General features: G+C 44.3%; 1 protein-coding gene across 1 annotated transcript in view; it reads left to right on the top strand.

Annotated features, from left to right (window-relative positions):
• The window catches only part of SLC25A30 (solute carrier family 25 member 30), an 852298-nt gene that overhangs the window by 31239 nt on the left and 794516 nt on the right, over nucleotides 1–26543 (top strand). Inside the window, exon 2 of the mRNA XM_069640062.1 lies at nucleotides 2203–2292. Within this exon, the coding sequence (XP_069496163.1) occupies nucleotides 2229–2292 (64 nt within the window). The 5' untranslated portion in view covers nucleotides 2203–2228. The remainder of the gene's footprint in view (nucleotides 1–2202; nucleotides 2293–26543) is intronic.

Genomic DNA, 26543 nt, shown 5'->3' with positions numbered 1-26543 from the left:
AAACAAACTGTAAATCGCACATCGAGGGAGCAGGGGGCGTGGTCTACACGCAGGAGAGTGGATGATCGAGCAGCGATTGCATTAGGAGCTATATACTAGAGACAAGTGTAAATGCCATCTTAGTTTTAGCAGCCATTTTGGTACGTAATCCCAAGCACTGCGAAAAGCACCAAACGTGTTAATAGTAGATTTGCATTGCCCACACAGACATAACCCCCACCACAAGCGAGATTCTGCAAGTTACAAGCCTGCCATTGTCTCTGAGGCTGTAGGCCGTCCTGCCCTGGAAAGATTGTGCTCTGCAAGGGCACGAGAATGGTGCAGAGCACCTCTTGGCAGTTACCATTCCACGATGCAGATAGCATGATCTCTCAGTGCCAACACGAGTTACAGCCCTCCAATTCTTTGATCGCAAGACCAGCCAGGCCCAGACCACTGACCATAAAGCTGTAAGACCCTGATGGATCAGAAAGCAAGGCTATCTTGCCTTCATATTTGGGGCCTGTGATTTGTGCTGTGAGGTGCCAGGGTGGGATGAAATGATAGCTCAAAACGAGGGTGGAAGACCTTTGAGGCATCTGGGAGTGGGTGAGTGAGTGAGTGAAGTATGCAAGTTGGTATGACCTTGGCTCCCCCTCTCAGCCCATCTCTTTCTGCCAGGTTCACTATTACAGTGATGGAGTAGCATTGTTTTTGGTATAAGTAATTGTTTGTTAGGCCATGTTTTATCGCAGATGATGAGCCCAGCAGCACCCACGTGGACAGAGACGGACAAGAAGGCTGGGACCAATGGCCTAGTATCCGCTATAGAGTGGGTTGCACATGTATAGGGTCGCTCCACCCAGCCTCACAGGTTTTTACTGTATGTGATGACGACATCAATGATGCCGGGCGTCTTTTTCGCTTGCTGCACATCCCCAAGTTGGCAGAACGTTTGGCTGCAGCAGAGTTCTTTGCTGATGCATTTATGTTGTGTGGGAAAAAATCTTTGTTCTCCTTGCAAGCAGTGACTTGGGTCTTTTGTATTTTTTTTTCTCGTGTGAGCATGCAGGGGAGTGCCTTCAGCCACCACCCCCAGATTGCTACTGTCAGTCACTTGGCACCATCATCTTGTCATGTGGAGGTGCCACTCCTATTCATTCCATTTTACAAAACTGCTCCATGTGTGCTTCGAGCATGGAGCAGCTTTGCGAACTGCTTATGCATTAGTGCAAAACGCGTGGACCCCGAGAGAGATTGGACCTCCTAGGGAGCCTGTACTTGGGCTGGACTGGGAGTCTTGGGTGGTGAGCACGGCAGGAAGGGCTGTTGAGCAGCATGGGCGGTGCTGGAAAAGACGCCGTTTCACAGAAACCCCATTATTGCATGTTCCTAGGACTTGTCTGGTGTATTTTGTCCACATGTCCAAGAACGTGGATAAGCATGTTCAGCCAGGGCGCGTCTCTGGGACGCTTAACAGTGCTTGCGCAATGAGGTGCCTTCCCCGGCCCTGTCACTGTCCGGCTGCCCGAGTTGCTGGAGTTATGGGCAGGGGGCGGCTACTATCTATTAATTTGGGGCACTGATGATTTGAGCTTATTACTAAGGGCATTTTCTTTTATATGCAATGCATAGTACTTTACGGTGTTAAGTCCTCCCTGCTACATTTTGCAGCAGTTGCAGCTGGTACAGTGTTTCCTTCGGAACACATCCTCGGTTTGCTGTGCCATGGTTTCTTGTCGCCTTCTTGTGAATCTATTGTGTGGGGACCGCTTTCTGCCCTACATTTCGGGTTGGGTTCTAGAGGGTGGATGGCCGTGGTTATCCTTACGCAATGGTAGTAGGCTGTGCGGCTGGGCACTTCAGTGGTTGCATCAGGTAGTGGGTGGCTTACCTTGGTTGCCAGAGCCCCCCAGTGTGCTCCAGTCTCTCCTCCTTAATCACCCTATCAGTAGTAACTCTCTAACAGTCCCGAGTCTCCTCTTTTGGCATAATGTAGCTTCGCTCTGTTGCCATGTGCATTTTAAAGGTGTACTGTTCATAAACATCCAGATACGTATTATTCTACCCTCATTTAGCTGATGCCATTTTACTTATATTTGTAACTTTTGCTTTTTACTACTGCTTTGACCATGGATTGTTATTGCTTTGCCAAGATTATTTATTTGGATTGCAACATAAGGCACAACACACTTTGATTCTTAACTTGGCTTTGCCTTGCAGAAATCTGGGACAACTCGCTGATCGAAATGTCTACCTTTAACTGGAAACCATTTGTTTATGGAGGGTTGGCGTCTGTCACTGCTGAATGTGGTAAGTCATTTCGAAATTTAGTATGCTTTTTATAGCCATCTTGTTGGGAAGCATCAAAAAGCCCTTTGCACACACTTGAAATTTCAATTTGAGCGGGTGTAAAATCACTGGGTTTGTTGTGACTGGGTGGGTAGCAAGGGAGACTAAACACAGACCAGCTGTGAGCCACTTCATGTAGGAAACCAGGTAGGCTTCATTTACAGATGTACAGTTGCAGGGTTCCTGTTACTCTTGAGCTATATACATAACGGAGAGATCTACTTCCGGCCAACCACCGGCCCTCATTTACCACACCCAGCTCTGGCGCAACTGACACTCTCAGAACACACTCGCAAACCACCACACTCGCCAACGTTCCGCCGAGTTGTCAATCACTCCTAGCACCAACATTCTCACAACGTTCATAGATATCAGGGACAGGATAACATAAGTACATTATAACGGGGTTGTCTATAACTTCCCTTTTATGGGGAAGTGACTGCTTTTTTAACACTTCTAACTAACAGATTTCATTGGTTTGACGTTGAGGCACTTTGACATCTAATCCTTGTTCATGTCCGCAAACTACAAATACAGCCCCCGTTCTTTTGAAGCGTTTTATTTAACAATTTCCTGAAATGTCACTTTTTTTTTTGGGCCCTTGTAGTACAAACAGTATACATTACAATGGCAGGAAAGGAATTTACAAGTCTGTATTGGGCATTAACATTAAGACTGCCAGCCATGTTTTTGCCTTTGAAATAGCAGCTTGCCCATTGATACCCTAAAAGCCATAATTATAATCTCATTTTCATTTGACAGATGTGAGTTAAAAATAACCTGTGGTGCTGATGGAAAAAGTAAATGTATGACATGCGGTTGAGTAGGTTGGGCAGAGTCGATTTATTGCATACATTAAAACATAACATGCCTGTCTGATAGCACAGCGAGTAGAGCGCTCGCTTTGACATCTGTGCAGAGCCTGCTGACGCAGGTGCGAATCCCTGCAGGGCCAAACTCAGGCCTTTCATCCTTCTGAGGTCGACAAATGAGCACCACACACCGTGGGTAATAATAAGCAGCGCTCAGATACCCGAGGGTTCGTAGCGCTATACAAATGCTAAATTATTATTATTTACCATGTGTTTACGCTAAGCCTAATGCTTTATCAAGCCACCTTTTTCTGAGTTGTAAATATTGAAAGGAAGGTTACTGCATGTTATTAATTTAACCAATATGCAAGGCTGGGAAATAGTCAGCCTCAGAGGGCCAGTGCTAAAAAACTCGAATCGTATACCTTGAATAAGTGCTAGGCATAGCGTGAAACATGTTTAGGCATTTTACTTTCTTTACTCAGTTAATGGACTTTGCATTTATCTAATTGGACGGATCCAATCTACACGATCATGTGTTCGAATTATAAATGTTTAGTTAGCACAACGGTCCCACGTATGGTGTATGTATGTATGTATGTATGTATGTATGTATGTATGTATATATCATTATTATTATTTTTTAACCAACTACGGTCCTTCAATACCCTTGGACCGATTGCTGCCTTTTGGAACACAATATACAAGCATGGTTGGTTTTATGGCTACCCACTGTTATAATTTATTTGACGTTCCTTGATATTGAAATTGCATAAAATAATGCCATCTCTGCATTTATAAATGCAATGAGACGGGCACTTGATGCATTTACTAGTGTTTTGTAATACACTACAAAAAGCGTCTCCTTCGGGGCTTCAAGACTGGGGAAGGGAAGTTGGGGATAAATTGGGAAACACGAGGAAAGTATTCTGTCAATGGATCACGTCAACTTTCACAACACCCACGTGCACGCATTCCAAAGTCTTGTTTATTAGTGAATGCAATAACGCACGTTAAATGCTTAAGTGGGTGCACCTAAAGCGCATTTTACCAAACAGTTTGACCTTTCTAGGTAATTCCGAGCCTTTCAGAATTGAAGGTGATCTTGGTGAAGCAAAGCCTGTAGATCATCAACTCATTAGTTGCAATAGCACCCAGAGCCCACCAAACCTGTTTATTGGTCTGTCTTTGGTATGCTTAGGATTTTGAGTATTCACAACTGGTGAGGACCAAGGGATTCTGGTAGTTTGTGTAGCGCACATTAGTTTGATTACCGATGTATTGATGCAGAGCCGGTGAAGGCTTCTAAGAGCTGGACTTTCTTGATCCTACCAAAGTGTAATCTCTGCTGCATTGTTCCATAGGAGTTGTAGTGTTTATTTAGTTTTTTTTTTTTTCATTTCTTTTTTTTTTTTTTTTGGTAAGCCAGCGAATATGTTAAAGTAACCTGATTGGGGGGAATTTGATTTCAACTATTTCTGTGACCTTTCAAAGAAAGATTTGCTTTTATAATGTGCATTTAGCATGACTTCTGTATGTTGGGAATGAAGCATACATCTGAATCGAGAGCTATCCATTTGGTACTCTCTGTGCAGACCTGGCAGCTGTCCCCAGGTACTGGGGCCATATAAAAGGAGCCTTAGGTTTAGTAGCACCAAACTGTAGTGTGTCAGTTGTTGTGGCAAGGCTCTGTCTATTCCTGGATCTTAGGCAATTAGTGAGGCTCGGGGTGGGATTTTGAAGTGTACCTCTTTGGGGACGCTCGATATAAATATTGCCTGCATGCATTTGGAACATTAAGGAAAAGTTTGGTTTGAGTGAAGCTAGTATTTTTTTTGTGTGGTTATTTTAAAAAATATTTCTATTGGAATTTTCTTTTAAACAACTCAAATCTACCCCCCTTCCCCCATCTCCCCCATCCGACCTCTACCCCTCAGTGTCCTTGGGTATAAGTTCCATTAGTTGTATACATGTCCTAAGCTCCATTGGAACCAAAGTTGATTCCCATGCATATTTACATCAGGTCCAGTATTCTGATGTTTTACGGGCACCATTGTTGCATGTAGTCACGCTTCAGGTACTCTAATAGTTCTCCCCAATCTTTCCTGAACTATGCTGCTTTTAGTTGCGTCGTCCTTGCTTTCTTTAGTGGTTTTGAAGTACAATGTATTTCTGGGTCTACAAGCCCACACATGCTTTCTCCCAAAGAGAGGGCGTGCACTTCTGCTATCATGCAATCTATCTGTCCCTTAATGTCTTCCCAGAATCTCTTGATTTTAGGGCAGTCCCACCATATATGCTTCCAGTTCCCTTCCCCTTTACATACCCTTCAACATGCCTGGGATACTATAGTATACATTTTGTGTACTTTTTGATGTGTGCAATATCATTGTAGCATCATCTTGTACCAAGCCACTCATAGTTGAATGGGCTGGTCAGTTTTGGAATGTTCTACCACAGCTCTTCCCAATGATCCTGTGGGATGCTTTCTCCCCATGCCATGTTCCCTCCCAGGCTGTTTGGTAAGCCAGATCTTCTGAGTATTACCACCCTGTAGTATCAAGTACATGTTTGACACTAATTGTTTGTCCCCGGAGTGTGTAATTGTATATTTTTCAAATCTCGTCAGTCTTGTTGCAGTGTACCGTGTCTCTGGTTGTCTTAGCCGTGTCTCATCTATCAGTTTCTTTTAATCCTATATGTACCTTGTGTAAGGATGTCTCTAATTACGCTCACACAAGAATCAATACACCCCTCTAGGGAATTAAGATAAAAAGGCGATCTTGTAAGTATGATAACGGGTTTAATCTTACAAAATGAGGATGTGGCAAAGGACTCTGCTACCTTAGCGGTCATCTCTTGTCCCTCTTCTGTTTCTTCCTGCCATAGTGGTTTCAGGCAGGGGTTTATATAGGCCTGACTTGCTGTAGTGGTGTCACTGGATATGGATCATGGCGTCATCCCTATCCATCCTTTTTCCATAATAGGGATGCTCCAAAGCCTTCTTTCTTCGTTGTCAGCGGTTTTGTCAGAGCATGCTGTTCTACATTTTGTTAGTTTATGCAAAAACACACTGCAGCTCTGCAGACTTTTACAAGCCTTGAGGCCTAGCCCAGGAAAAACTAAACTTTTATGTGTACAAACATTTTCCATTAATTCTGTCCATATTTCAATCCTCCTGCTAACGTGATCTGGGTCCTGTAGTTTCCTCCACACTTAGTACTTATAATTGGATGCCATTCTGCATTTTGTGGCACAGAACATGTGATTCCTATTTTGAACCTGCATGGACCCTTGACTGACGATTGACAGCTGGTGAGTCAGTGTGCTGGCAATGGTGACGAACACCGCACACTTAAGCACCTGTGGTCAATTTCAGATCCCACAGGCCGCATTCCTTCTGGGAAGGAGCTTGACTCCTCTATAGCACTAAGATTTTATAATACCTAGGATCTGACATTACAAATCTATCCAGCTAATAGTTAATTGCACCTTATATTTACACAATAACTACCTTCTTCAGTGCTTTCCTATGTCTGTGTTTGTGATTATATTTGCATGAGAGAGCCTTCCCAGTGCCGCTTCTCCACCCCCCCCCCCCCCAGTCCATTGCAGTGCCTGAAACAGGTGTTCCCTGCCTCTAAAGAGCTTGGGGGTTCGGGAGGACCCTGGTTCCTTCCCAACACTTGCAATCCTCAAACGTAGCTATCTTGCTGTCCCACACAATGGCTCCTCTTTCCGTTTGCCCCTGTTCTCGCCATTGTCTGAACTTGCCCTTTTCCATACCTGGGGAGAAATTGGGATTCCCAAACATGGGAGTAAACGGAGATGGGGCATGATGATAGATGCCCCTTTTTTTTAGCCATCGGTCCCATATGTCGCACACAGTTCGGAGGACTGAGCTACATCTGGCACTCTGAGGCGTATCCTTCCCTGCAGCCATAATAGACCTGCCAATGGCCCACCCACCACCGCCCTGTCCATTCAGGCCCAGACCTTCTCTCAACCTTCTGTGAACCATTCTCACACCACTCTTAACTATGCTGCTTCATATTATCTTCCCATATTAGGTAACCCGATCCCCCCGCACCCCCTCTCTGCCTCAGAGTTATTAGTAATTCCAGGGAAGCTCTGGGGAATTTATTTTTCCAAACAAATTTTTATATCGGTGATTTTATTGTTTTAAATAATTTAAAGAATATGTACAGGAGTCTGGGCAGTATCACCATTTTTACTGTTATATGTCCCAACCATGATAGTCAAAGGGGGGGGGATCCATCTGGAAAAGTCTGCTTGTGTCTATTTAATATGTCTGGGTAGTTTGCTTTATAGAGGTGTGAAATGTTAGTGGTTAGCTTTACCCCTAGGTTTGTTTTACTTCCTCCGGCTATTCAGAAGGGAGAGCAATTGCACAGGGCAGTGGATTGCTTCTTTGATAGGCCCAGTTCTTTTATTTCTGACTTAGTCATATTTATTTTCAGCCCTGAGATGTTTTCCTGTTCCCCTAGTGCTGCCACCAGCGCCGGGACGGATGTTTCTGGTTACACCTATGTCATCAGCATGTCATCTGCATATGCAACCATTTTATGAATCTCTCGCCCCTACCCCCCAAACTGGATACCTTTTATAGTTTGTCTAATCGAGAATAGTAGTGGTTCTAAATATATTGCATATAGGAGGGGAGACAGGGAGGCACACCTGCTTTGTCCCCTGCTCGATTTGTATTTCGTTTGCTTAAATGCGCGTTTATGGATAGTCTTATTGAGGGGTCTTTATAATTTGCTCCTACCATTTGTATAAAGTTAGGTCCAAACCCCATGTGTTTAATTGCCTCGAACAAATATAGCCATTCTACCCTATCAAATGCCTTTTCGACGTCTAGGGAGATCAGTGTCACAGGGATCTGTTTGATTTTGGTATTCTCTATAAGATGTATGACCCTTCTAGTACTATCCCAAGTTTGTCTCCCCGATATATAGCCTTACTGGTCCTGACCTATCACATAGGGAAGTATGGTTTTCAATCTGGCAGCCAAGATCCCTGTGTATATTTTCGCATCTAGATTTAGTAGTGCTATGGGCCCAATAGGAACTGCAAATTGTTAAATCTTTGTTGGGTTTCCCAAAGAGGATCACCTTCGCCTCCGACATTGAGCGTGTTATACTCCGGGTATGGTGAAAAGAAATTATATAGTTTTGTTAATAATGGTGTAAGGTCTTTAATTGGTACCTTGAAACCCGTCGGGGCTCGGCGCTTTATTGCTTGGGAGTAGCTTTATAATTTTTTCCACCTCTGCTTCTGTTACTTCTCCCTCAAGGATTTTCCTATCCTCTGGGGTTACTTTTGGCACATGTAGCTTATCTAGATCTTCCAGTATTTTTGGCTGGTCTGGTCGCACTGAGGAGTATAGATGTTTATAGTATGTCGAGAAGGAGTTTATAATGTCCTCAGTTTCCGTATAAACGGTGCCATCTGTTTGCTTTATTCCATCTCTATTATGATTACAGGTTTGTTGTTTCAGTTGTTTTGCTAAGAGTCTGCCAGCTTGCTTGCTTTATTATAGTATCTATTTTTAGGTTAAGCAGTTTTTTTCTGTTCCCTGCCCATCCGAAGCATTTCTAACTGTTTTCTGACATCTTTTATCATTTTATAACTCTCCTTGTTCTTATTCACTGCTAATTCTCTTTGGGCATCGGCAAGTTGGACCTCTGTCCTTTTACAAATTATCTCTCTGTTTGGTCCTCTGTGCTTTGAGTGAGATTATCTCCCCTCTGAGCACTGCCTTAAAGGTGTCCCAAACATTATCCAGGGGTGCACCTTGTGTGTTGTTTATCTCAAAATAATCGCTAAAGACTGGATCGTATAATATTTTCCTTGGTAGTGTCCATGACCTCAGTGGGATGCCCAGTTTCCCGCTCCTCAGCGCGACTCTTATGGGAGCATGATCAGATGGTGAGATCGGATCCACCTACATTTCCATGATCGTTTCTAGCCCCCCCGGGATTCCCCCCCACCCCCCCATTCGTAGTCTTTCCTGGAGAAACTACAGTGTACATGGGAGAAACTCGTATATCCGACCTCGCTCCCTTTTTAGCTCTTCAGAAGTCCTTCTACGCCATGTCTGTAAACTTCTCCCATAGGGTGTTTGATGGACGGTAGCCTTTGGTTGTCGTTTGGCCACTCCTATCCCTCCTGGGGTCCCAGGCCAAATTAAAATCCCCTGTCAGTAGTATTTATCCTTCTGTGACATTTTCCAGCTTCCCCAGGACATAGTGTATGAATGTTTCTTGTCCCATGTTGTAGGCTGTGAAAAACCTCAGGGTGTTCTCCCAAGTAGACCTCGGGAACCCCTTATTCAAGTGGCATGGGAGGGCTGCCACTCCCAGATCCCAACCCTGGGGGTTGACGCGCGAAGGAGGATCACCTGGATAGGGTTTCCCGGGGTTATACTTGGGAGGGGGGGGGAATACCCCAGGTGAGACACGGTATGTTACCAGGATAGAAGACGAGGCAAGACCCCTGTGGCCTTAATGGGCTGTGCCACATCAGCCCCCCCTCCCATTGAATCCCTCTTATCCAAATCCGCTGACCCCTCTGTATGTAACCTGTTCCCTAGGATATCAACCCCAGTCACATACAGAAACCGTCTCTCTCAAAACCCACGTAGTACTGTACCGAACCCACCTACACCCGATCATTCCTTTCCTCGCCCCTCTGGCCACTATTTCCCACACTCCCCTTCTGTTCAACCAAAATACTACCATTCCCCCTCTTCACTTCATACTAATAATCCTGGTCATTCCGGATTGCCCCATAAACTGTACCAAGCCCGTTCTTCTGATTGTCATCTTCCGACCACCCAATCTTCTATGACAGAACACTACTGTTTCCACAATCCCCTATGTTCTGTTCTACATCCCAGTCATTTTCGTCCATTACACAAATACTTCTTATGTCCCGTAGGATACTCTGATCTGGCAATCCAACCCCCCCCTTTTCCGACACAAACACTTGCACACACCACAAACAGATTCATGTTAAACCTGTGTACGTGACCTGTCCCAACCCGAGGGTCAGGCAGAGTCGGGCAATTAACTTGAATCACACACACCTGACTTCCCTTCCTTTTTGCCAGATGGATAAAAGGTGGAGCAAAAGAGCACAGGACGAGTAAGGCGAGCATGGAAGACGGCACAATGAGACGGCTACCACGTGGCAGTTCAAGAGAAGGAGTAAGGCGGCAGGAATCGAGAGGGTGGCGAGGAGAGAAGCGACCTTGCCCTTTTCATCCCAGGCCCACGGAACCTTCTTGGGAGAGAGCCTGAGACCGTGAACAATAGCAAAAGTGTCTTGCAGCAGATGATGGTACACAGGGCAAGCCTATGCCGATAAGCAGGAGTGAGGGAAGCTGCTGCGCCCGTGATATCGGCATTGACTCCAGGAAAGCCGGAAGCCAAGCGGTTCATCACAGCCAGTGAGTCGAGGGGAGAATCAATAGGAACCGGGCTGTGAAAAGCACAAAGTGGCAAGTTTGAACCAAGTCTAATGAAATGTAAAAAGTATTATGGGGAGACCAGCTGCAGAGGGAAAACTGGCAGCACATGGGTGCTAATTCAAGAGACTCTGGTGGATTCCCATCTGAGCGAAAACTACGGTTCCGAAGGCCGTAGGAGAATCGCTGAAAGAGGTCAAAGTGGTCATACGTGAGGTCAAGCAAAATCCCTGTACAATCGAAAGCCTTTTATCTACAATCTGCTAAAGGAAGGGAAGTGAACGTGAAAGCAAGGGAAACTAATCCCGCCATATGAGAAGCAAGGGAAGTGAATCCTGCAAATACAAACTACTGTGAAGTTGGCAGGAGTGAATCCGACCAAGGGATGCTAATGAGAAGGGGGCAAGCATTGTTGCACTACAGATTTCAGTTCTGCATCCATGTTTGTTTCTGTAAGGCCTTTGATTCTAATGTTAGCCCTTCTGGAGCGGTTTTCAAGATCTTCCACCTGAATTTTCGAAATTGCGTGTTGCAATAGCAGTTTGTTCTAGAAGATCTGAGTTCTGCCGTACATCATCAGAGACTTCTGACAGGCCTTGTTACGTAACATCTACTCTGTTCCCCGGGATGTTGCTTTCTTCTATGACCTCTTTTAGGGAACCATTTATTTCTTCGATGAGGCTCGCAATTTGATTTTGAAAAGTCGCCATCATCCTCTCCTGCAGGCCCTTAATGCAATCCTCTAGATCCTCCTTATTGAGCGCCATATCGCTGATCTCCTGGAGGCCCACTCCTCCTTTGTGTTGCTTCTCTGTCCAGCTTGCAGGGATTTCCTCGAGGTGTTGTCGCCAGCACTGCTCTAGTTGGCCCCCTTTTGGGGTCTGGGGTTGCTCTCTGTGGTGCTGAGCTCAGCTTCCCATTCTTCCTTGGCATCGGAAGGGGTTAACTGGCCTCCGATTTCTCTTCTGGTCTATGTTGGCAGTCTTGCAGTATATCCCGTGGCCTTAGTACAGTTTGCATTCTTGTGGGTGTGGAGGGGGTTGGGAGCAGCACTGCCCGCAGCATTCATTTTTATCGATGCCCTTGGGGCAGGTTTGTGGACGGGTATATGGGGAGTGGATCTCCTGCTCTTCTTCGAATTTCCGTTGTCTCCACCTCACTCTCCCCCCCACCCCCTCCCCGACTCCCCTCAGCCCGTATTGCCACCTTACCTTCTGTATATTAGATTTCTTGTTTCCGCTGGGTATTGTCTTGCTCCTCTACCTTTCATGCCCCACCTGTGGCGCATTTCGAGATCGCACTGGGGTGGGGCGATGCTGGGGTATGAAAGCTTGATTTATTTCTACTATGGCTGTTATTCGCTGCTCACTGTCATGGTTTTTCTGGAATCCGCATATATCCTGGGGAACTTGATGTGTTGCATTGGAGTACCCGGGTACGTGATTTAGTGAGTTTCTTCCTCTGTGTGTGTGCTTTTACCTTTGGATGAGGGGCCAATAAATGGGACTTCGAGCGTCCCTGCGGTTGTGTCTTTGTTCCTCTTGCTTTGTTATATGCCACACAGACTGCACTCGGTCATACCAGTGTCTTTTTATTTCAGATTGTGTTCTAATATTCCTGCATATCCTGTGGCAGGGGCTATGTTCGCAGAGACTAGGCGTATTGTTACTCTTCTTGTCAGCGCTGCATATGCCAACCCAGGGGGGACCTATGCTTGTTCATTTCTAGATTCCACCCGGGGTGCTCGGCTCTCCCTTTTACCTCCCAGATAATGTTCTTCTGATGTGTTGCCAACAGAGTCTATAGCGCACTAAACCTCTTCCTTAGTTTGCCTTCTTCTCCCTGTTTGTAGGCCCCCGCCGCTCGCCACCCCTCTGAGTGTGCGCCACGCCAACGGCTCACCTTGCACTTAATGTTCAGGCTTCACGCTCCGCCTTCTCCATCCCCTCTGGAGCAGCCGAGGTTGCCGGCGAGCGTTTCGCTTCGACCCAGTATTTGCCTCTCTATCGTTGGCTGCTGCTATGTCGGCGGGGCCCCCTTCCCGACTGAGGCCGGTGCTTTTTCTCCAGGATCTGGCTTTCCGTGGATGTTGGTTCGTCGACTATACCCGCTCCTTCCACCGGTGCCACTGTAGTACGCCAGATCTGTTGTCCGCATTTTTGGCGTGCGCCTCTGATTATTCCGTCTCCTGCAGGGATGTGAGGAACTGCTCTGCGTTACTGTTCCACAGCAATTTTCAGTGTCAGGGGAGAATATCATGTGTTTTCATGTGTTTCGTGGCATAATATACCCGCTTCAAAGTCTCCTTTACTAGGCCCGGCACGGAGCTCTGGGAAGTGCGACTTCACACTCTGGCGCCCATCTTGGAATGTCCTGAAGCTAGGTTTTTCATGCATGCTTGGAAGAGCTTTGTTGATGGTGCAGAGACCTGCGGGACTCTGCATGATGTTGATTATAGTTTGGACAGGAAACCTCCCTTTTCCACTTAAGAAGAACAATCTAGGGAGATTCCAAGATGGCCGCCGTTCCGTGAGGGTGCACACTCTTGTGCTCCGTCCGGGCGGGATAAATAAGGAAACAGCACTGGGAAAAGGATGAAGATTGCATGCAACTCGGACTCGCAGAAGCCACAGTGAAAGCGGATGATGCGGGGTGAAGGAACTCCGCGCAGAATACGTTGAATTCGTGCCTACGACGGCAACCTGAGGGACAGTGCAGTGAAGCAGACGGAGAACAGTAGTGGGACCTGCTTGGAGGCCCGGGTGGGGAAGCAAACGAAGGAAGGCTAAGCTTGCCCGCCAAGATGTTAAAGAGCCTCATGGTTCATAAAGCATAGTCTGGTTCTAGAAACGTATTGTGTTTCACAATGAGAATAAAAGCCACATGGTGGCGATTGAGCCTGGATGGAAAGGAAATGTTGAGCTGGTTAATTGACTTTTCCATGAATAGGTCTTTTTGGGCTTCTGGATTTCAAGATTCATTCTAAAATGTTAGCAGACCCTCTTGTGGTGCTGAACCCAAACAGTACTGACAAACGGAGGAATTTCCTCTGGAATGTGTTTCGCGGCAGGGCTGTCCCTTATCCCACCACCCCCACCCTCGTCAACATATCCCGGAGATCTTGCTATAGAGCATAGCGTCCTAGTTAATGCCAATCTCCTCCTCCTTTTGTTACCTTCAGTATGCCATAGACCTTACATCAAGCTTTCCAGATAGCCTTACAAAGACTGGGTTGAGAACAATAGATGTCAGTGAATGGAGTGTTAAATAGTCACATGCATCATCTTTTTGGGTATACTGATACTTCCTGATGTCAAGCAGATAATTGACACCAGCGTAATAACAATCCCGGATAAGGTTAAAGACCCTGGGCCTTGGTCTACTTAAATGTCATCATTTAGGCTACAATACATATGATCAAAATGAACATACTACTCCAGTTCATGTGCTTATTTAGATATGATAGGTTATTTATAACATGCTTAATACCCAGAGGTTTCTAAGCGCGGACCCGGGGATCGAAACTTTGTTGTTCCATGTCGTCTTGCTTCCAAGGTGAGCACATTGCCCCTGAGCTATCCTCCCGAGACTTTAGCTCAATAATGTCTCATTTACATACAAGCGGTTTACAAGTTCTAGAGTGAATTCTTGTGGAGTGCAGTTAAAAAGCTGGAAATGTTGCATGCACATACTGCTGCGGATTCACACACTGTATGTGTACAGAAGGGCATTTGCCTTACAGCAATTGTCTGATCTGTAATCTCAGGATGTAACCCAATCGATACCGGGAACGGGGCAGTGGCAGTATCAACTTGATTCTGTTACCTTGTGTGGGAGCTTGCTGCATTCCCTGCACTATCTCCCATGAGTAGCAGTGGTAACTGTGGGGCAGGAGCCCTTTGAACTGCCTCCTTTCCACCAATATATAAGGACACCAGCTGTGCTTCAGTGGTGCGATAGCGACGCATGCAAGCGCGTCACCATAAGCGGGGAAGAGGAAGGCAGGGCTGCCGCCTTTACAACTGATATGGAGATGGTGAACTCTCCTACCGCCCCGATAGCAGCCAGTACAGGAAGATATACTCCAACTACAATAAGATGTCGAAAGCTATGTCTGGAAAAACACTTGCCTCTAGCTCGCTTGCATCAAGACGCGCTAGACTTAAATGCAACACCATAAATAATAAAGTAGCACACAACATTACAAACTTCTTTGCTCCTATTATGAAGATGCCCACTAGTAGGCCCAATCATGTCCAGAGTTTAGGCAGCCTGTCCTCTTCTCTGGTCTGTTTTGGGAGCAAGTTTACGCAGGACATCATTTAATCCCTCACTCCCAATGCACAAAACATGGGGAGATCAGAATTATCGTTCTCGTTCAAAATAACTTTTAGACTTAGTCATCAGGTAAACAAACGCCTAATTTAAACAATAAGTTAAAAGAATAAACCAAGGAAGTGTTCAGGCACTTTACACACATAAACACGCCACTTATGTTGAAGTCACTGAGCTTTGATAATTTCAAAGTTAAATTGCAAAGCACACAAATAATAAGAACGTAGAAATATGAATGTTAAAAGTAAACAACAGTACTTAACTGTAATGCTTTTGACTGAAACATGGCACCTATGTTCAGTGCATTCTGGGTGTGCCCAGAGCCATAATGGAAATTCTCTTCAAGCCCCAGTAAAAGCTGCATTTTAATTTGAACTCTGAATAGTGTTAGTATTCTTCCACTAGCAAACATGTTTTTCTCGCTTATGTTTATCTGCATTGCTTCAAGGCCTGTTTTGCATAAAGGTGCCAGCTGATGCCTGATAACGTTGTAGAGCTGAAGGAAATGTATGCTGTTTTTCACACTTCTATGAGAAAGGGAAAGGTTTGCCTCTTGAGGATGTAATGGGCCACTCAGGACGTGGGCCCATGGGAGTGGTAACGGGTAGACTTTGAAAGCCTGAAGGTACTGGAAAGTGCCATCCCACATATGTGGGAGGCTTACATTCAGGGGCACTGGAACTGTCGGGCAGAAGGCTTCTGTGGGAGGGTGGACGCACTGCTCCCACTGCTGTTGATGCAAAGATCTTCTGCCGGCTGGTTTCGGGGCTTTTCAGTGCATGACTGGTGAGCTGAGGATTTCTTTTGCAGTTGCTTCAACAGTGAAGTATATTGAGACTTTTTACATTCCTTAGATGTGTAGCAATTCGACATTAATTTATTTTTACTACTTTTATTCATTCATGTATGCTTGTTTTGAAAAAATAATTAAAAATCTGGCATGATAAAGTAAACAAATACCAAGATGTTGCTGAAAGGGCAGCTGTCGGGGTTGCTCAATATAAATATAAAAAGCGTTGTGCTAGTGTCAACAAGAGGTAAATTGCTGCTGTGATTGCTCCTGCATGGGCAAATTGGGACCTAGATAAATGGTATGGTGATATTTGGAACTCTAGAATGTTGACCAGAGGTGGAAGCAGAATCTGAATTGAAGCCTGACGAAGTCAGTCACTGCTACCCCACTTACAAGGCGTAGGGCTGGCTCCCATCCACATAACCCGGGCGGGGCAGGAGGCGTTGTAGATTTGACTATATTGGAAGATTACACACAACGGAAGGTTGGTGATATTATTACTCGTTTGAGGCCGATGTCTGGGGAGCCCTTACTCGCCTGGATGGTGAGAATGTTCAATGCGGGTGGCGGAGGACTGTTGGTAGATTCCTCACGCTTCTTACCTTTATCCAGTGACACTAATATACAAAAATCATTACGGGCTGAGCCTCCTCCTGATGCGAATGGCCAAGCTTTGCCGGTGTCTCTCTCTTTTGGACCTAGCAGCCCAAGGGTGTAACTGCAAATATCCTATCGCCACGGATGGTCCTACTGAGGAATGAGGAATGAGGAAAGGAAGTGGTATACATTGAAAGAGGCAATTCAGAGAACCTGCTATGAAGGAACCAATTCATGTACGTGAACCGGTACCTATGGCAGTGATGCCACTGTCGGTGTTAACCAGAATTATGGTTATAAGAACTGCCCCACTCACATATAGGAATGTGATTACGACTTTGCTAGTGGGTATGACTGGTAAGCCAACTGATGAGGTAGTGGATGCCATTCGGCAATTGTCACATCGCGGTGAATGGGACAAAGGTGAGGACAGACCGAAAAAGAGAGAGGGGCGCAGTGAGAGAAGAACAGAGGGCAGGAGACAAGATAGCAGACACGCCAGAGTGTCAAGAATGGAAGTGTTTTTGGCATTTTTGAAAGATGGTGTGCCACGGAAGGAGATTAATGGTATTGAAACCAGGGAAATGTGTGAGTGGGCTTGCAGGGAAGGAGCGCTAGAACCAAGTTAAGAGGCAGGTTGTGTCCAAGCAAAACAGGACACTTCACCTTCAGCGCCTCCTAAGGAGTAGGCAAGTAAGGCATGATATCAATAGTAGACAGACACAATACATGCAAGTTTTGAAAACCTTTATATTTGTGTTTTGGTTGGGTTGGTAGAATTCCTAACTGGCCCTAACTCTACAATGGGAGTAGTCTCAACCATTTAAACAAATAACAAACCAGTCCATGTCAGTCCAGTCAAAATAAAAAAGGCCTATACTATATAACCTTGCCCTCCTTCTCAAATGACAAATGTGTTAAGAGAATACAAAAGGAAAAATAGTGTCTTAAAAGAAATGTCAGAATGGCTTGGGTAACCACTCCCTTCCCCACGTTCAGCAGCACAGGGTCTCGAGAGTTTCTTAAAAAGGATATGTGGATGGCACAGTTCTATCAGTCTTGCACACTTTGGCTTACTGGTACCATTCAACAGTTGAGGCTTGGGCCTCAAGCTTTTGGCAGTTCTATTTGTTCCTTAGGCTTCGTCAGCCTTATCAGAAATGCACCATTCTACTCTTGACTTTTACTTTGCCACAATTCAACACATGCTTCCCTCTGCCGGTCTCGAGCCTGCCACTTTTCACATTCACCTTTTTACTTTTATCACATATCAGCACAGACTTCCCTCTGCCGGGCTCAAACCTGTATCTCTCTTTGTAAGGGTTCACTTCCCCACGTTTTGTCTTTATATCTTTTTACTGTTGAAGACTTTCAAAACTGCAAGGATTTTACATAGATCTCTGCACAACCACTTTACCCACTGTTTAAACAATTCAACAATCTTTCTCATCTCGCAATACTTCTTGGTACTTGTAGTTTATTACTCTCTCTACTTTGCCCTCTTGGCCTCTTTTAAAGTTCATATACCTTTCCCTCCCCGCATATTCAGAGTTCACATACTTTGCTTTTCGTTTACTTTTGCTCGGGATCGCGGTTACTTTCTTGCCTTCGGTTCCCGTTTAATGCACTTAAACTCAGAACATTTCACAAAGGCTTTCGAATGTGCGATTTCGCTTCGCAGGACCACTCTGTTACTTTGTATACTTTCTTCCACATTCAGCAATTGTCCTTTCCATTACGCGTTTTATCGGCACACGCGCAACCTTTAACTTTTGGTTAGGGTTACTTTGCTTTTATTGCCTTAGATAACTCACTGGTCGTGTTAATTGTGCTTCTCTCCAACAACAAGGAGGGTTCTGGGAGTTTCTCTACTACCGGTGTATATCCTGGGTTAGAGGCTCAACCAGAGTCTTTAGCTCACCATCCTTTCACAGAAGAGAAATTTCCACTACATATTAGTCTTTGTCCTGCCCAAGGGAAGTCCAGCACCGAAATGCCTGGCAATTCTCTTCTGAACAAGAGTACCAACAGCAACCTCAGACACATGTTTTGGCCTGGTTGGGCCTCATCAGTGAGGTGGAGCTGTGCCTCTCTAAGAACAGTGAGCAAGGGTTCCACATCTGGATTACCCTAGTAACTTAGGGTGAAAACCCAAATTTACTTAATATGCAGAAACAAGGGGGTTTCTGGGAGTCTCTTTGCCAGATATTTGTCCTGGTTGCGAGAGCCTTACTCAGATTCTTTAGCTCACTATCTTTCACAGAGGAGAAATATCCCAAACATATCAGTTTTTGTCCTGCCCAGGGGCAGTCCAGCACTGAAATGCTAGGAATGTGAAGGAACTCTTTCCCTGAGGCAAGAACAATTTCGAAGATTTGTCAGGGAGTGGAAAGAATAACTTCAGAGCATCTGTTGAATAGACTAATATCAGGACATGAAATCCTTCTCACGTCGGCAGTGGTGGAAGTACTGAGGGCCCTCAATCTTTTAAATTAGTAAATCGGAAAACTAGACACTGGCAGGGAAGAGGGTCGGTTGAATAAGCAGAAAGTAGAATGAGAATAAGACAAGTGAAAAGAATGTACAAAGACAACATTCATATATATGATGTTAATGTTTTATTCAGAAATGATTTTTTTTGTTTTTATAGGAACATAAGAAGAGAAAAAAAATGAGAATTTTTGTAATGGTTTGAATTTTCATTAAACCAAATACAAATCAATTAAAACACATTTTATTTTCAAAAAAAGGTTGGGAAACACCCTCTGGTTTTTCACACAGCCAACATATGCTGAGTTAAGAAAAACAGTGAGTGCAATGTTAGAGCCTGAGTATGGATACACTCGTTCTACATTTGACTAGGGTTATGGCCAAGCCCTGGCAGGTTCAGCTTGTATAAAAGTTGCCAGATGACCTCATGTTAATGTTAAGATATTTTGGAAGCCTGGAAACACACGAGGTCTGAGCTTTGATAGATACCGGGGTGGAGGCCTCATTGATTCATGGAAATCCATCAAGATTTAAAAGTCGACACTTTACCATTACTGAGCTGGGGGAAAAGAAACGCCAGCAGTACAGCCAGGAGTGGAAATGAAGATGGGCAATTTGAAAAGACAGAACTATAAAGGAGTGATTGTTCCGATCCCCGTGTATATAATTGGCTTTGACATTCTGGAAGGGTTGACTTTAGGACTTGGTGGTAACACGTATCCGTTCGGAGTGAATGCCATAACTTGTACACCAGTTATTGTAGGCAAATTGAAAATCCCTCCGATGCACGTGCTTTTGGCCACGAAGCGTGCGTTTTACTGCATTCCCGGGGGTTATAAAGAAATTTCAGACACCATTAAGGAATATGTGGAGGCAGGAGTGTTACGCCCAGCCTCTACTGCTTGGAATAATCCAGTCTGGCCTGTGAAAAAGGGGGATAGTAGCTGGAGAATTACTGTGGATTATACAGAATTGAACAAATACATTCCCCCTATAGTTCCTGCAGTCCCAGTCACCTTGATTGAAAACAACCTGGTACTCTGTGTTAGATTTTGCAAATGCCCTTTTCTCTGTACCAATTGCTGAAGATTGTTAGGAGCAGTTTTCATTTTCCTGGGGTGGGCGTCAGTACACCTTCACAAGATTGCCTATGAGATACTTGCATAGCCCAACCCTATGTCACCGGCAGGTGGCACAGCATTTAGATAAGATACCATGTAAGCCTGACATGCACATCTCACATTTCATTGATGATATTCTGATTCAGGGCAAGGATGAGCAAAGTGTGCAAAATCAGTTGGAAGTAATTGACGGGTTGAAGAAGGAAGGCTGGGAGATTAACCCTAACAAAATTCAAGGGTCAGCCGAGACTGTAATATTTTTGGGAATTCAATGGCATAATGGGCATCAAGAGATGTTGCTGAAAGCCAGAAAAAATATAATTGAATTTACCACTCCAGTGAACATGAAACCAGCTCAGCAGTTTATAGGGGAGTTTGGATTTTGGAAACCGCATATACAACATTTAGGGCAAATATTGGCCACACTTTACACAGTGACTCAAAAGAAGTTTGAATGTGAATGGGGTGAGTAGCAGCAGCGAGCGTTTGATTTGGCAAATGACACAGTGCAGCGTGTGCTATATTTGTGGCCTTTTGAAGTCGGGAGAAGTGGAGTTAAATGTATCTGTACAAGAAAATTATGCTAACTGGAGCTTATGGCAAAAGCAAGACAAAAATGTGGGGTTCATTTGGGATTTTGGATTCGCAAATTACCCAAAGCTGTTGAGAAGTACACTCCATTTGAAAAGCAACTGTTGGCGTGTTATTGCTACATAGGAACTGAGCGCTACTGGAAAGCGGTGCCCTATAATCCCAATACAAAAAAGATCCTAACAATGTCGGGTAAATGGAAGAGAAGTCGGTTTGCAGAACTTTATGCAGTACATCAAGCTTTCAAACAAGAAGTACCTGGTCAATGTCATTTGTAAACCGATTCATGGTTGGTGGCCAGTGGGCTAGCTGTGTGGCTGCCGATATGGCAGAAGAATGGATGGAAAATTAATTCCAAAGAATTGCGGGGAAATAAACTGTGGCAAGATATCTGGGAAATGTTATCACTAAGTGAGGCCACAGTGTATCATGTGGCTGTGCACTGTGATACTGACTCATTAGAATGCTGGTTCAATTCTGTTGCAGACAAACATACCAAGATTTTCTCCCTGGACACAGAGGCTCAGGACTGCGATTTGGAGGGATTGGCCAAGTGGGCCCACCAGAAATGTGGAGACACAGGAGAAAAAGCTATTTGCAGGTGGATACAAGCTCGGGGGATTAATATCCCTTTAGAGGTAGTAAAAACAATCATTTTGCAATGTCCTGTGTCGGCATCAGCATCACAGATCCATCCCTCATTTTATCCAGGGCACTTTGCGAAGAGGTAAATTCCTGGGTCAAATCTGGCAGGTCGATTATATCGGACCTCTGCCCATCTGCCAATCAGTAAAAGTTGTCAATATGCCTGTAACCTTGTGGATAGTTGATGTTTCTGCCCTGCAAGAGGGCCACTCGGGGCCACTCAATTCAAAACGATCAAGCTGTTAGACCAAACCCTATTGCATTACGGTGTGCCCTTGCAAATTCAGACTGACAATGGCATGCATTTCAAAGGCAAGTTGATTCAGGAGTATTGTCAGGAGAAGAACATTGAGTGGCTTTACCATGTACCGTATCGTCCACAAGTGGCGGCTTTGATTGAACGAATGAATGGTTTGTTGAAAGAACAGTTGCGCAAATAATTCGATGGGAGTCTGGTAGTCTGGTGTGATCGTGTGTTTGATGCCGAATAATAGACTGTTGACTAAGAATGAGACACCCATGATGCGACTGACACCTGCATTATAGATGCAACCTAATTCAGCTGAAGTGACAATACTGTACTGGGAGATAGCACCAAGTGCTTTAGCTCCATACCGTGCAACTCCAGAATCTGCAATGGTAAACATGCATTCTCGTCAGGAAGTCGGATTAGAACCCAGGGGTATAATAATAATTGAAACTGGGATTCAAGTACAGATTGCGGTAGAACACATGGGATTGATTGCCCCTAGATCTGTATTAGCATTGAAGGGCATCCAAGTACTGGGAGGAGTGATAGATGCTGATTACCAAGGAGAAAGTAAAGTCATTTTAATTCACAGTGGAGACCAAATATTGCCTAAGCATGTAGGCGACAGGATAGCCCAGCTGATTGTCATACCTGTAAAATAGTCCATGATCAGAAAGGGAGAGCCCCCTTCAGTGTTAACTACTGATGGGGACCGTGATTTTGGCTAATCGGACCGCATGGTACCGGGTGCAAAGGTGTGGGTAGAAAAGCCAAGTAGCCCACCTGTACCCGCAGATGTCATAGCGTCCGGCAGGGACCAAGTAGTTTTAGTAATGGAGCCTCGCCATAATAAATGGGATTATCTACCCACAGACAAATGTCATTTGAGAGAATGATTATCAAAACTGATATGCCTTTTCTGGGTTTACGGCACAATGCAACAAACACAAGATGTTGTGTTTGCGCAGCCAACCAGTGTGAGTCTGACGATGCTGAGGAATGATGTTTGGGGGTCGACTAATGCTGATGCCGACACGCCAGCTACAACAGGCACGAAGAACAGAATTCGCAAAGCGTTGAGAACATGTCAAGTACAAGTACAAGCACAAGCACAAGACACAATGACACCGACTGTAGGAGAAATGTCTTTAGCATTAGCATGGAAAAGATATTTACTGATGAAGACCCAAACGGAGAACATGTGGGCATATCTTGCACAGAAGTTATGAACATTTATGGATGTGCACAATGCTATGGACCTACTAACTACATGTCTGGTAGCGGTACCAACGCATGCTTCAGTTTTGAGCCATATTTTTGGAGTTCTACACAATGACTCTTTTTAGTGGAGGATTTCTATACTTCATTCCAGCTAACATTTCCAGAGGACCATGTGCTTTGACACGGCTTGGTTTAATGATGTTTCCTTTGCAGCCAGCATTACATTGAATGAGAAGATCCATTTTTGAATCTATAGGGCTATCCCCAGACTGTGATTCAAAGTGCATTTGTTGTCAGGATCAGAAGTCTTGGCCCTTGCATATTCATTGGTGGGAGTTTGGGGGATGCTGGAGGCTATTCATCTTTGATCAAGTTACCATGCCTAGTAGTGAAAAGGTTGAGTTCTACCTCTCAAGCCTTAGAGGAACTGCTGCTAGATAGCAAAGCTATGCGAAAGTAGCCTTGCAGAATAGAGCTGCTATTGATTATTTGTTATTGAAGAATAATCTGCGGTGCAACGCTTTTGTGGAATGTGTTTCAACTTGAGTGACCATTCCCAGTCTGTGGAAAACCACATTTTCCACAATTTGAAGGACTTGGCAAAACAAGTAACACAATACCACACTGCGAATTAGTCGGATTGGTTGTTTTCTTGGATTCCAGATATTGGATGAACTTTGCGTTATGCCTTTGCTTGTATTTGTATAATTGTTATTTTACATTTTTGTTGCCGTTGTATTCAATGTATTTCTAGTTTAGTTATAATGTTCCGTTGGTTTTAGACGGCGACTTTAGTGCGACTGAGTTATGGAAGTCAAATGTCCAAGAGTGGATTGTAATGCTTTTGACTGAAACATGGCACCTATGTGCAGTGCATTCTGTGGGTGCCCAGAGCCATAATGGACATTCTCTTCGAGCCTCAGTGAAAGCAGCATTTTAATGTGAACTCTAAATAGTGTTATTAGTATTCCACTAGCAAACATGTTTTTCTCGCCTATGTTAGTCTGCATTGCTTCAAGGACTGTTTTGAATAAAGGTGCCAGCTGGTGCCTGATAACATTGTAGAGCGGAAGGAAAGTTATGCTGTTTTTCTAGCTTTCATAAGAAAGGGAAAAGTTTGACTCTTGAGGTTGTCATGGGTCACTTCAGCCGGGGCCTATGGGAACTGGCAACAGGTAGACTTAGAAAACTAGAAAGTTCTGGAAAATGCCACCACTCATTTGTGGGAGGCTTAAATCAGAAACTGTCAGACAGAATGTTTCTGTGGGAGGGTGGATGCACTGCTCCCAGGCCCGTTGATGGAAAGATCTCTCTCCCAGGATGGTTTCAGGTCTTTTCAGTGCATGACTGGCGAAATGAGGATTTCTTTTGTAGTTGCTTTAATGGTGAAGTATTTTTAGACTTTTTACATTCCTTATGTGTGTAGCAATTAGACATTAATTTATATTTACTGCATTTATTGATTCATGTATGCTTGTTTTGAATAAAGGGCCGTAAAGAGCCATTTTATAGTTTAGCTGAGTGTTTGTGTTCGTAATTGCCCTTCAGTGTCCAATGTTTTTTCTTCATTTTGCGGGCACTTGTGAAGCAAAACATTATCTTAAAAACTGTTCATGAAAATCAATTATCTATACAATTTGGTTACCAGGATCAGTTAGACTGATACCACACTACATATTTTCGTTCATTATTTTCATTCTTCAGCATTAAACATCTCCTTAGCCAAGCTTGATGGATGTATTTAGCTACATTTTAATCCTATGTCAGTTTACACGTCATCATGGCATTCTCAAGACTGTAAATATTGTAGCGGTTTAAGATTGGTTTCAGGTACAAAGCTCTAAAATGTGTATAAAGATTGCAGGAAAAAATATAAAGTTTTCTACCGACTCTTCTCTGGCACCACCGGCTTGACATACACTGCTGTTTGTTTGATTCCATGATCTTGTAAACATGGCTCCGTTCAGGGTACCCATTCTAAACCTAACGTACAGGCAGCGTGAATGTGGGGGTGAAACCAAATCCAGGTACTCCTCATACCCAAAATCTATTTTACATGACAAATATTAAGGTCCAGTCGAAAGACTTCTGCATGAAACTCCATCTTGGTTCTAGACAAGAAGAGGGTGGCATGTTTGACAATGCCCTTGATTTCAGCGCTTATGTTAAGGGGATTTTGCCAATAGTGACCCAAGTCAAGCAGTCTTAATGTGGATTTGATGTGCTGGAACCATGGCAATGTTCGGCCGCCCCCACGGCCCTTATATGTTGGAAGGTGGGATTCTTTGTATTTTTGGAGGTCGGCAGATGCCCATAATCCAATCCAGTACAGCACGAACCTTAATGCTATTTCATTGACTATTGGTCTTAGATCAGTTTGAGGATGTGCCATGGTATCTGAGCCGCTCTGAGGGAGCCAGAGTAGCTTTTTAAGGAACATGTTTTCTGTCATACCTAATTTCTTGGTTCTGGCATGCCCCCATATTTCTGCCCCATATGGGGACTCAGGTTTCACCTGTACTTTAGAAATCTCAGTGGCCGGTTTCGCAGCTCGCCTCCATGCCTGTGCGCAAACCTTGCAACTGCCCCACTGTTTCTCTACAAGGCAGTATTGGCTTTGGTTAAACTGGCAATTTTCTGAGAACCTAATGTCCAGATAATCATAGGTTGATACCTGTTCCAGCTCCCCCCCCCCCCAATCAATGCTTATGTTCAGTCTCTGCCTTTTTTAATATTTTGGGTAAAATACAATGGCTTTGGTTTTACCAACGTTTTCTCCAAACCCATGGTCTTGCGTTTTTCCTTAAAAACAGCAAATATTTTGCTCCGTCTTAACGGTGTAGTAGCTAGGAAAATTGCATTGTCTGCAGAAAAAGTGCACATGTTTTCCTGTAATACAAAAATTATCATTTTCTAACCGAAGGAGCACTCAAACTAGCCTGAATAGTCTCCACTGCAATGAAACTCAACCTTCCCCTACGGCTAGTCCTATTACTGAAATTAATGCATTTGGGAATGCGGTGACATTAGAGCCAATTAGCCTACTTAACCAAATAAGTCTACTCTTGAGAAGCTAGTAAGTGTTGACGTTGATAATGGAGGAAGGTGAATTCCTTCAATTAAGGTTAATACACTTTAATTAAACAACCTTATCATTCAACAAGCAGAAAACGTATCTGAAAGGAATGATGGCCTTAACAAATCTCTGCAATTATTGGTTTTAAGCACCACAATGGTGGATGAAGAGGTGATGGTACTCTGGTGCTTATGATCATATTGTCCCTATCTTGCGGGTGCAATTCCAAGCCCTTGATTATCTCTTGACCTCTTCAATAAAACTCTGTGAAACCTTAATTAAGACAGCCTCAAAGCACACTACTCTATTAAACACTGTACCTGAGCAAAGTATTAGCAAGAGACTACTCGCCAATGTTGCATGCATAGTACCCTAGGTATTACTTTGGAGGAAGGGGCCTCACAGGATTTGTTAATTATGCTAGCATTGGCTGATGCACCAACTTCTGATTACAAGGCAAGCGTTTTCAATGCTTGAAATAAATGAATAAAGAGAGAGCAGAAAATGTAGAGGTAAACAAATAGTAATGAGCATGGCTTGATGAATACAAACCTCAGATCCGTAAAGCTTTTTATTAATAAGGAGGGCATTTAGGATATTTCTGAAGAAGCTTCTCTTAAACTAACTAAAAATAACAAATCAGTAAGCAAGAAACCTAGTCTAACGACTAAGGATAAAAACGCCCCAGTTGGGGACTTGAAAGATGGCCGCTGGGAGGCAAAAAGTAAAGCATAGCAATAAAGAGGCGGAGAAAATTGAACAAATTGAACAAATTGAACGGAAAACCGA

The sequence above is a fragment of the Ambystoma mexicanum genome, chromosome 7q (genome assembly GCF_040938575.1).
Source record: "Ambystoma mexicanum isolate Mex_15411 chromosome 7q, UKY_AmexF1_1, whole genome shotgun sequence".
NCBI lineage: Eukaryota > Metazoa > Chordata > Amphibia > Caudata > Ambystomatidae > Ambystoma > Ambystoma mexicanum.
Note: the sequence above shows the minus strand (reverse complement) of the source record. Positions and strands in the feature narration are given on the sequence as shown.